This window comes from Pseudopodoces humilis, chromosome 8 (assembly GCF_049639895.1).
Source record: "Pseudopodoces humilis isolate 2021_Gansu_Grassland_sample_001 chromosome 8, ASM4963989v1, whole genome shotgun sequence".
Lineage (NCBI taxonomy): Eukaryota > Metazoa > Chordata > Aves > Passeriformes > Paridae > Pseudopodoces > Pseudopodoces humilis.
This window is the reverse complement of record NC_142207.1, coordinates 19,948,971-19,961,408: the sequence shown is the minus strand read 5'-3', so window position 1 is coordinate 19,961,408 and position 12,438 is coordinate 19,948,971. Positions and strand designations below refer to the sequence as shown.

At 37.0% G+C, this 12,438-nt stretch overlaps 1 protein-coding gene across 1 annotated transcript; it reads right to left on the bottom strand.

Annotated features, from left to right (window-relative positions):
• Positions 1 to 664: 664 nt before the first annotated feature.
• Positions 665 to 12,067, bottom strand: CYBRD1 (cytochrome b reductase 1). Its single transcript, XM_005519789.3, has 4 exons — positions 11,728 to 12,067; positions 7,601 to 7,809; positions 4,846 to 5,000; positions 665 to 4,640 (listed from the first exon to the last, which is right to left on the bottom strand). Exons 1-4 carry the CDS (start codon positions 11,912 to 11,914, stop codon positions 4,340 to 4,342), a joined length of 852 nt encoding a protein of 283 aa, XP_005519846.1. The 5' UTR covers positions 11,915 to 12,067; the 3' UTR covers positions 665 to 4,339.
• Between the last annotated feature and the right edge of the window lie 371 nt (positions 12,068 to 12,438).

Genomic DNA, 12,438 nt, shown 5'->3' with positions numbered 1-12,438 from the left:
TGAACTAAAAATTGCAAACATTTTCAAAGTTTTTATCCATTTTCTGACAGCTGTATTTGTAACTATGCCATGACTTGGTGACCAGCAAAATACAGAATTTGAGAGCCAATGAGTAATCAGTGTACGTGGCCATGGACTCAGCTGCAAACTCAAGCCCCACTTGTGATCTCTGCAAGACTAGTGGGCAGTAATGAGCGGTAAATTATTAGTCAGGTGGAAATTCAAGTCCAGGGCAACAAAACGGATGATGACCATTCCAGGCAATTCAGCTAAGAGAAGGGAAGAGGTAATGTTGAGAAAATCCAGATTAGAAGGTGAAATACAAATTGTTTATACAGTGAATTATTTCACTTTCTGTTATATACTGATTATGTTCCTAAGACTACTGTGCTGGTTTTACAGTAATTGATATTTAGTAAGGAGGAAAAAGCCACCCACATTATTTGGTGCATTGGCCAGTAAATTCAAATCAGTGAACCTAAACCACTACAACTATAAACTGCATAAATTTCATCATAAAGATCATCATAAATAATATATAGTTGGAGTCAAGACACATTTAAGAAACTTTGTACAGCTGTCCTCCTGTTTTCAAAAAGTAATTTAGGAATAATTTGATCTTTATCCAAATTTAGAAAGTTATATTTTAGTACCAGAATGAAAATCAAGCTCAAAAAATCATTTTTATTAATATATAAAAAAAAAGAATAAGGGAAAAAGACATACTAATTAAATATTTGCTCTCATCTACAAGTAAGTACCTTGGATAATAAAATATTTTTTTAAGTTCTTGTCAACTTAAAAACAGAGTAAGGAATTTTCTGAAATCAAAGCAAAAGAGACTTCTGAAATAGAAAATATTTGGCAATATCTCTTAGTCACTCAATAAAATATCCATGTAAACAAGTAATCCATATTTACATTATCATATGCAATATTCTTGGTTACATGTAATAATAAGTACACATGTAATTACATTCAATTTCAGAATCTAATTTGCACCATCATTTCTCAGTTTCATTAATGTTGGAAAAAAACACTCTTCTGCTTCTTTGCATAGTACTGCATGACAGCATGTAAAGATAGTATTTCTTCTTCCAGGTATCTTAAAAAGATAGCCTTTTCAATGTTAGGTTTTGTAACTTCCTGGTTTTTTATAGGAATCCAAACCTGGAATGTGAGCTCTACAATCATGTTCCTGTAAAAACAACCATGTAGATGATTTCCAAACATGCAGAAAAATCCCAATGAAAAAGCTAGAGTTCTACCTTCCATTTGTATCTTTGAAAATACAATTTTTTTGTTTCCTATGTTGGTACTGTATTTATGTTACTCCTAAATACAGCTAAGAAAATTTGCATGAAAGGAAAGTTAGTGGAAGGCCACTTTGAGGAGCAGGTTTAAGACTATTACTTTCCAAACACCTAAATATTTTTATTTAGCATTGAACTAACCTAATTTTTTTGCAAGCATACTTAGAGGTCTTTTTAATCTGTTTAGAATTAAGCCAAAAGTCTATAGTATGTTTTGTCAGTTTTAAATTGCACACACCAAGGTTGATCAAGGTTTAGGAGCTCACAGCTACTGCATCTTGTGGGGACCTTCCAAAGGTCAGCGGCCAGAATTCCACAGTTCATGCACATGAGATATCACTGACTATAAATTCCCCAAATGTAATCTTACAGCTTCTGCTGAGTTTCTCCTATCACATTTGACCTCTAAGTTGAAAAGCAAAGTTTGCTTTGGGAGGCTGCCCTCAAAAGGTTGTTAATCCTTGATTTTCAGTTAGTTTTATATCACAGAATCACAGAATGGTCAGAATTGGAAGGGACCCAGAAGGATCATTGAGTCCAACTCTTAAGCAAAAGGGCCATATGGGGTTTGAACCCACAAGCTTGGTGTTACTCGTACCTTATTCTTCATGAGAACAGAGAAATAAAGAAATGCCACCACTTTTTTTTCAAGTACCATTCCCCTTGAACAGTACAAGGAATTCAGTGGAAACCAGAATGCATACTGGTTATTATAGCTTAACTTTAACAGCATATAGAACCAACCACCTAAAAGTTGTTAATTTCAATACATTCAACTCAGTGCTGTAACAAAAGAAGTAATAGATTTTGTGTTTTTTCCAGTACAATGTACAATGTAGTTTCTTCCAGAACAATCCCTAGGCAGCTGACTGCCTTCCATACAAACATATGCTTTTATTATATGACCTAGTACTATGCAAGGATTGAGCAAGCTCATTTTCACAGGTGGATGTGACACAGTAACAGGCCAATACATAACAATTTAAAATGCTGTTGCCTCTGTGAGTGCAGTATAGAAAGCTGCATAGTAAATTACTGCAAGTGAACTCATTTATTCGCTTCCCCTGTCATGCTTCACTGTTTGATTCATTGCACACAGTGGGACTGGAGGAGTGCTCATGCAGTAGTTTAGTAGTTTAGGTTAGTGTTCCTTCTGTCATACCTGAATTGTACATTAAAAGCAGGTATTTTCTACAGTGGAAAAATACACCAATGTGAGGTTGGACCCAGTCATCCACAAACCTATAAGTGAAAACATGGACCTCTGGGATGTAGTCCTTGAGTACCAAATTGTACAGAAGAAAAGTTTTAAAAATATTTTATTATGCTAGCTTTCTGTACTGCATTCACCAAATAATAAAATATTATAACAAATCAAATAACAGGAACTGAGATGCTTCTTGTCAGAGACAACCCAAAATAACTCATGTCCAAAATAGTTTGTTCTTACACACAGTGAACTACAAAAATGGCACATTTGTTGAAGGGTAATGTATAAATGTTTTTAAAAGCTGAAGTAGATAAAAATTTATGTAGTATTTAAAAAATAGGAAATTATATGCTGTCTGAAACTATCTGTATTCCAGCACGAACAGCGGTAAATTTGTATTTCTAGTGGGCTCTGCAGCTTTTATAAGAGATAATAGAATGGCTTATCATTTTGGACATGAGCAGTCCAAATAATCTAATATAATTATTCTTACATAGTAGTAAAAGTATAAATATTGTTTGTATCTGTGAAATTAATGACTGAGCATGATACATTAATACTTCAATTACAAGAAAGAGCTATAATAGTAAAGTGCTAGTAGGGACTCTTCATTATTTAAAGAAAATCGCATTATTAGAACTGTAATTTCAAATTAAAAAGTCATAGAGTTTGTATAGATTGCTTATAGACTAAAGCATGTCTTCAAGCCTATGATAATAATGCTTTTGTTGTCAGTGTGGAGATACTCAAATTTGCTTTCAGTTAACAGGTAGCATTTTATTAAAACAGCAAAGCTATGTCTTTTGGAGAAAGCATTTCCCACTTGGAGTTAATTTTTTTCCTGTGAGACTGATAGCAGATTTTTATGGTTTCTAACCTCCTAATTTCTAGTCTAGTATCATAAATCAACAGAACTGTGCAATCAAATAAAGACACTAAAATGCTGCCTTCTGGGATAAAAGGAAGACTTAGTTTAAGTGATACACTTTTCTAAGTGTGTTTTTATAGCTTTTCAAATAAGATAAATTCTGCATTTGGGTGTCTTGAAATTTCCTTAGATTTCAGTAATAATTGCACGTAATTCAAAGCCAAATATTGTCTGTATACAATATATTTGGTAGAATTTGTTAAAAGGTCAACAGATACATTCTGATTTTAAAAAAACAAGACCAAAAACCCCCAGAAGTTTCTAAAGGAAATATAACATTTTATGAACATATCAAGCAAACTTTTAATTTCTTTTTTTTAATTAAAATTTTTAGAATTAACATTCTTATGAAGCAACTCTGTAAAGTGCGGAATGATCTCAAATCCCAAAGAAAATAGCAGCTGATGAGAGGGTTAATCAGCTAGAGAAATCAGAGCTTTAAAAAAGTTTAAAAACAAGTTTATGATGCTTAAAAGAACATTACCAGAAAATTTATGTGTGACAAACTGAATTATTCCATCTGGTATAATTCATGGCTGATTCATAACCTGCAAAATCACTCAAGAGCAAAATTTAGTCTGAATCATGTTAAATTTTTCATGACTATAAGAGATATAGCATTAAATTAAGAAGTCATATGGAAAACAGTTTCCAATTATGTGATGTCATTCATGCTCTTGTTTTTTTAAACAAGGCATGGACTAGTCAATAAAATATGTTTGGGACTTAACAGGAATTTAAATCAATATGCAGAAAACTTGAGTATCTTTCAGCAAGCCATACTAAAAATGAACCCCACCTACTTACATAGCAATATAACTAAATTAGAAGGACCCTCACCGGGGGGAATTTGAACGTATAATAGTACTTTTATTCTGTATATTTTCTTTACATAGTTGATCTTTGTCCTGCTTCATCAAATTTGATATTATGTTTTCTGGCTGCTTCAGTATTGCTCCTCAGATCAGACTTATCTGCATTACTGCTGTTTGTCATTGTGGATTCTACTTCTGTGTCTTCAAAAGTTGCTCCAATGGGCCTCAGAATTTTAGCGTTCTCTGCTGGGGGCCGCTTCCAGTGGGGCCTGCTCGCCATCCACAAAATAAGTGAACCAAAAATGACAAGCAGAAGACCAAGGCAGTTCACTAAAGTTGCTTCTGGTGGGGATGCACTGTATGCAGGATTTTTCCTTTGAAAGGGGAAAAAGAAAGAAGAGGTTAGAAAAGATTGTTTTAAAGACAATCCTGGTCTAAAAACAACAGTGTCCTGCTAGGTAGTTCATTTTAATACAAGCAAAACAAAACTGTCCCAATACTGGATGCTTATTATTTGGGGCAAATGGATGTATATTTGCAATGAATAGCCTTAATAAACAAGTGGAAACAAATACTTACAATGCAAATATAAGCTTTTCTGTGATTCCCATGAGAGCTGTTGCAATCACTGTTGCAAAGATGGTAAGACCCGAATAAACATGTATTGGCATGAGAGCTACGCGGAGATGAACTGGAGCAAATGGGAGCAGAAAGACAGCGAAACCCAAGAAAAGCTAAAACCAAAATAGATTCATAGTTAAGGCTAGATGGAAAACAAGTTGCACTTCTCAAGCAAAATAAAAATAATTATAAAAATTCCATTCTGATATGTCTTCAGGTGAAAAATTGAAAATAATTGACATTTCCATTTTTTAATGTGTTTTCCATTAAAAACAAAGCAAAATTCTGGATTAGCACTTGGGAAATAGACATTAAATATTTTATAAATCATTCTACCTAATATTGGTGTCCAAACTTACTGATAGTGCTAAAACTCCAACCAAACTAAATACTGGAAACACAAGTTTTCAGTGTCATTAATTCACTAAGATAGTAAAGGTGTGAGGACCCACACTTTTACAGTCTTGTCAAGTCTTACTCTCTGCTCCTGTTGCAGATTTGCACATAAAGGAACATCAGAAGGCAGTCTAACCTTCTGACTTGAGTGGATTAAATATCTTGTTAGAATTTCAGTTAAATTTAAGTGCCTATCTTTAGAAGGGGAATGGTCTTTCAATATATCAATCACATGGCATTTGCAGAGTGAAGACATGTATGGCTGGCATCAAGTTATTCAGGGGACATTAGTCCTCCAATTAGAACTAATTTATGGTGGAAAATAGCTTATCATGTCCCATGGCTGCATCCACAGGCTTGCCCAGTCACATTGAGGTTGCATCCCTTCTTTAGTTTGTTCTACGGTTACTCTTCCCTGCTGCTAAATTAGACACCGTGAATGAATTTGTATTTCATTCTGCTTTAACTCAGTCTTAGCCCTTGTTTTATCTTTTCATAATGGATTAGAGAGCCTTATATTTTCTCCCTGGGAGGCTTTTTAGCACACCATTATCAAATCATCTCTTAATCTTAGATCTGCTAAATAGCTGGAGTTTTTGAAGTCTTGCACTGGAAGATAGCTTTTCCAGCTCTCAAATTACTTTTACAGAATTTCTTTGGGTTTGTTGCTTTTTATTTTTCTGATCAGTCTTTTATAGTTAAAAAAAAATCCATAATATTTCATATTAGTTTCACTAATGCCATCTTTTTCCTGTCATCATAGCATTGTGTGAACTCATTTAGAGCTTCATGTCATTTTTGAGTACTTCTTTCCAGAGGCACGATTTTCCAAGAGACAGTCTCATTTTACATTTTTGGCCTGTTCTTAAATTCATGACAGTGTGCTATATCGTATTAACCTACATTTGGCTTAATTAGAATATAGTTACAATATTGTAGGCAGAGTATTATGTGAGTGTATGACTGACATGCCCCTTGTGGTTAAGTGCCAAGTGTCTTCTCTGTTAACAAAGATACCACTTTATGACTATTTTTTATAGCGCTCTGTCACTTAATAAACATCAGTTTCTACTGGAGACTCTACAGTCTCTAACTGGAGACTTACATCCCAGGTTGGAGAAAGGAACACCAAGGATCTTTTGATGCGATAGGTAAGTGCCATTGATCATGTTTATAGTAGCAAAACAAAAAGTAGAACTAAGATTTTAGTCACAATTCTTCATTTAACCATTAGAAAAAATACTGATACTCAGTGTAGTGGCAGCACAGACTTCCTTGAAATACCTGCATTATCAGGACAAACTTAAAATTAACATTGTTCTTTTTTATTCATTCATATTCATTCTTATTAATTTGTTCAACTATAGATAATATACTTGACAATGTTGCAATATGCTGTATTTTTTTCTAAATGTTAAAAAACTATTTCAACACTGTTTCCTGTCTATCTTGGCCCGAGCAGTGAAGGATAAAATCCAAAACCCAAATCCCTTAGCTGAGGCTTTTCTGTACTTGATCATAGATAACTCTTTTTTCTTTTTAGTGTTTTGGGGAAAAAAAATATTTGAAAGTACAAAATAAATTTCCGTTATGTAATAACACATAGGGGAGTTCAGAATGTATATGCAGAAGCATCTCTATCTGTGTTCTGTAAATTTCAAGGCATGGTTGCTATTCTTTGCCAAATGCCAAACGCACTAAGTTAGCTCATTTTACATTACAATAATGCTAATTCTCTGCCAAGAGCAGTTAAATCATGCCCAGGAACATCTGTCAAAGTTCTGCTGATTCAGGAAAACTGGTTAGCCAGCAGTAGCTCATTCAGATGTCAGATCCTTTAAGTCTCTACTGCTCCCTGATGCACTTGTTCTGCTGATTAACAAAGTCTTAAGGCCAAGAAGTGACTACTTATATTTATGATAGCTGGAAAAAAAACAACCAACCAAACAAAAAAGCCTTGTTACTTCATCTGAGGCTTCCTTAATAAATGCCCTATCTATATCTAAATATGCTGCCAATAAACCAAGTAACTTGCTGTAAGTTCAGGAGTTAATAGGGCTTAGAAACACACTACTGTGTAACTGTATTGTAAGTTAATGACCATTATGCCAGCAAATAAACAAAGTATGCTTAAAAATGCATTTTTCCTCAAAGTCAGTGATCCAGTATTTGTACATTTACATGGTAATTTGCCTAATCAGAGTGTAAAATGGCTATCCCAGTAGTTATAATGTGCTAGCAAGAGCCTATTGTGCCTGAATTACTCAAAACATTCTTCAAATTTACAACCTGTTTATAAATACAGTTAGATTCTGACCTGTAGAGAATAAAATATAACAGCAGTCAGCCCAATCCAGCTGTGCAGACTGTACATGTTAGGAATATTCTTGGCATTGTGGAATTCAAACACAGCTACCATAGAAACAATTGCAAGAATCATAGCTATGGTATTTAATCCAGCATGTATGAACTTCATTAGGAGTTTACTGCACTTCCAGGTCCAGGGCAATCTGTACACAATAATAGCTGAAGAAAGAAGAGAAACAAGATTTTAGGCTTTATAGGATAATTTCTTCAGATGTTAATAGTTATGCATAATTCACATAGTTACATTGTAAATTACAGCAAAATCCAACCTTAATTCTTCTAAAAAGTCTATTAATAGGCTTTTTCTCATACACTTAGCATAGCATACTCTGAAAATACAACCGAGCCTTAAATATAGCTTTTAAGGGATTTTTTCTCAATTATAAAAAAATCCACAAACTTAAGTGTGTTTCGAAAAAAACCCTGGTAAATAACTTGAACGTCATCTTTTCCTCAGGCATTAAATTGATCTAACAGGGATTTCACATGGAATTTTGATTTTTCTGCTACTAGTCAGATTGGAGCAATATAGCCTGATTCTTCTATTGAGGAGATCACCTGTTGATAAAGTGTGTAGGATTATTTTATAATATTTATTCTCTTTGCCAAGTTTGGATAATGCTGTTCTCTAATTGCATACTTATATGACTGTCTATTACATTGATATTAATAAGATTGTCTTAAAGCAATCTATTACATAAATATGATTCCACACACCAAGCTTATCACCTCCAACAGTTCCCCAAAGGGACATTATGTGATAATGTTAGAATCATAGAATCCTAGAAACACTAAGGTTAGAAAATACCTCTCAGATAATTGAGTTTGACCATTAACCTATCACTGTCACATCTACAGTAAACCATGTCCTGAGCACCACATTTATGTTTTTTCGAATGCTTACAGGGACAGTGATTCCATCACATTTTTGGAAAACCGTTTCAATACCTGCCCAACATTTCTGTGAAGAAATTTTTGGAAGTATCCAATCTTAACCTCCCCTGGTGCAATTGGAGGCCATTACCTCTTGTTCTATCACCTGTTGCTTGGGAGATGAGGTTGATCCCCACTTGCTATACCCTCCTTCCAGACAGTTGTAGGGAATGATAGGGTCCCTCTCTTAGCCTTTTCTCCAGGCTCAACACCCCCAGCTCCCTCAACTGCTTCTCTTCAAACTTGTGCTCCACACCCTTCACCAGCTTCATTGCCCTTCTCTGGACACACTCCAGCACCTCAGTGTCTGTCTTGTACTGAGGTGCCCAAAACTGGACACAAGATTTGAGGTGCGGCCTCACCAGTACAGGGGGAACAATCACTGCCCTGGCCACATTTCCTGCTGGCCACACTATCCCTGATACAGGCCAGGATTCTGTTGGTCTTCTTGGCCACCTGGGCACATACCAGTTCATGTTCAGCCAGCTGGCAATAATATCCTGCATTAGCCTATTATTAATCAACTTAGTACTAATGATGACTTCTAATTTTGTAAAGCAGATGTGTCAAAAGACCCCAAAACAAACTGCAACATTCCATGAGGATATTCCTAGTATATCTTCCTTACCATATGTCCCACAGTCAATAATTTATTTGCAGTGCAGTAGAATACTGGACTCTGTATGAAGAAAACTTAATAAGCATATCTCCTGGTCTCAGTTTTTAGTCTTTGATTTCAGAGGGTCAAGTCTGGACTAAAATTTTTATATAATGTTTCTTTATTGTCATCTAGATGATTTAACTTCCAAAAGCACTATAAAATTCCCTAGTCACTTGTCCACATAGTCTCAGATATCTGTTTGGGCCTTGAGTTTTCTAAGTTGTTTCCCATAAACATCCCAATAAAAAACCAAGGAATAACTGACTAATGGCTTGGCCAGTTGTTAACAATATCATTCATTACCATGTTACATGCCACAGCCCAGGCCATATGCATGATATTATAGTTTGGTTTATCATCTTTCTGTGAGGGCTTTGTATGAAGTTACACATTGCAATTTCATTGCAATAGTTTATCATTGTGAAAAGACACAGTTTTATTTCCCCTTCACCACTTCTGTGTGCTTCTCCCTGCCTTGTAACTGGTGCTTCTCTGATCTGCAGGAGGAAAGAAGACAATCTGGGGAACAAAGGGAGAGAAGGAAGAGTCACCTTTCAGTGAGTACAAGCTCTTAAAAACAGATGTGATGTGTAATTTCATGTCAAAATTAAAACAACCTAAGTTATAAGCACATACATAATTAGAATGTTTGGCGGTGACATGGTAAAGCAGCCTTGTGAAGAGCTTTCTCAAGGCAGAACTCTCTTGTTCTGTTCTACAGATCTCTAGTACTGTTAAGAAATTTGACAGCCTAGGTACCCTAGACTGAGCTTTTTGACTCAGATCTTACTCCTGTTTTAAACTATGATTTTAAAATGTGTCACTCAGGGCAGAGTTATACCTTGCAACATCTTTATATGGCATGGGACATCTGTCATTTTACAAAAGTACAGGGCAGAATTCTAGAGTTATTGACCAACAATACAACATTTCCATTCTTTGTATAGACTAACAAACTGAAGATAACAATTGGTTTAATCATTATTTAAAATCCTCTATTCAAATTTAACTTTTGTCAAATTTAACCAAGTTTTTTTTAGCTACACCTTTCTACTTTCAACTACTTAAAGACTTCTTTTGCTTGTATGTGTCCAAAGAGGTATCTGATTTCCCACACTCATCCAAATTGCTTTTAATTCAGTGGCAGACTTCCAGCAGGCAAATTTGAATCAGATTCACAGTGGTATCTTATCTGTTAAGATTTCATCTGATTTACTACAGTACCTCTTCAGTATCCAACTTTGCTTTTCCTATTGTGTAATAGGACTTCCTCCCTAAATTGTGCTGTATTATTAGTGAATTCCTTGTATGTGTATAGTTTCTCAGCTATGGTAAACTTCCATTTACTTTACCTATATCCTTACCCATACAAGGCTTGGGGCAACCCCCTCTCTCTGTGATAAAGGGAAAAAAATGAGTTTCAGAGGGAAAAAATTAGCAAATACATAAGAAAAAGCTGCAGAAAGCCTCTCCCTATTATCTTCAAATGTTCTATGCTTATATTAAAAAAAAAAAGGTTGAGCACATTAAGTAGTATAGATCTTAGTGAAGTCAACATGTGATTTTTATTGTTTATTTTTAGTCTGAAATTACACTTCCTATTGAGCAATGCTATGTAAAACAACTTTAAAATATGGTTTATTGCTCAATAGTAGTTTGCAGCTTGAAGCTACAAGAAGGCTGAGAACAGCCCCACTCCCATTGAAAAACAAAAATTTACAGTGTATGTTGAGATCACAACATTCTCTTCCTAGCCAGAACTAGACAGCCTTTGGCATCTTCCAGCCTTTTGACTGGTTGAGTTGGAAGTGTAATGGGAAAACATTAGTCCACGACTGAACTCTATGAAATCCAAAGTTCATACACTCTTGAAAAAAAAAAAAAGCAAAAAAAAAGCAACCCTGTATCCTAATAATTATATGTTATTTAAGCAACAGAATAAATTATTAATTTAAGAGATGCTCTTTACAAAACACTTAATCCTAAGTCTAGCCTGAAGAATTGCATTTTCATAGTGCTTGTAGTGCTACATTTTCTCTGGCAAAAACCTCGCTCCTGGATCAAGCTTTTGTGGTACTGAACTTTCCTTTCTCTTCTTGTGTCGTGGAAGAGAGCAAAAAGACAAACTTTCCTAGGGCAGCATTTCTGGCATTTCGATTTTCAACTTGCATAAATTCCAGCTGCCTAGGAAAAACACACCTCGCGAGCATTACTCAAAGTGAACGGCAATCCCCGGGCCAGGATAAACAAGTGCTTGCAGAAAAAAACCCAAAACAACCCAAAACCCGTATGTAGCAATTTTGGCTTATTACAAGGGACTCTTTATCCCTTTTCCGGGAGTACTGGCTTCCCTAGATCGCGGACCGACCGCTGCGCTCTCGCTGTCACCCGCTGCCTGCCTCAGCCTCCAGCGCCCCGCCGCCCCGGCCCCAGGCAGTCCCTGCTCCCCCGCAGCTCCGTGCCGACCCGGGCCCCCGACGCACCGATGCCCTGGATGAAGACGAAGCCCGTGATGATGAGGACGGGGTGCCAATTGAATTCTCCCGGGCTGCCGTCCCAGCTCAGCCCCTCGCGGTAGTGGAAGACCCAGACGAGGGAGAGAATGACCGACACGAAGCCGACCAGCAGCGTAGAGGCCAGCAGCGCCAAGAATCGCCCGTAGTCCTCCATCTTTCGAGCCCCGTGCACGGCAGCGAGCGCCGCGAAGGAGGGGCGAGACGGCGGCCGGGCGGGGTCGGGCTCGTGCGTGGGCTCGGGTCCGGCGGGGACGGGACAGGACGGGACGGGATGGACGCAGCAAGGGCCGGGAGCAGGGCGGAACTCCGCGCCCGTCCACCCTGCCCACTCCGAGCGTCCCGTCGCGTTCAGAACTCCGCCTTAGAAAGAATTTTCTGTGTCCCTCCCATGGTGGCAGCCCGACTGCGCTCCCCCTGGCAGGCAAGGAAGGGAGATGGTGGTCACGGGTTTTGTGCGGAGAGGCTGTTGTGGAGGTTGGAGAGTTCACAGACCCGCCATAAAGATAAGCCACCACAGTCATAAGTGCTTACAGATAAGGCAGGAGCGCTGTAATAATGAAGAGACAGCGCATACAGAAAATTCAGAGGAGCAGGAGGGCACTTAAGGACACTAATGTACTTACCCGGAGCAGTCTTGCCATCATGATCACCCCCTTCTCACTGGATTCATTGAGTGCT

Excerpts from the sequence above, each read along its gene's own strand:
- CYBRD1 (XM_005519789.3), bottom strand. The coding sequence starts at position 11,914 with ATGGAGGACTACGGGCGATTCTTGGCGCTGCTGGCCTCTACGCTGCTG. Across the intron at positions 5,001-7,600 it reads TTATATTTTATTCTCTACAG|CTTTTCTTGGGTTTCGCTGT; the intron begins GTCAGAATCTAA and ends TTTTGGTTTTAG. Across the intron at positions 4,641-4,845 it reads GAAAAGCTTATATTTGCATT|GAAAAATCCTGCATACAGTG; the intron begins GTAAGTATTTGT and ends CCCCTTTCAAAG.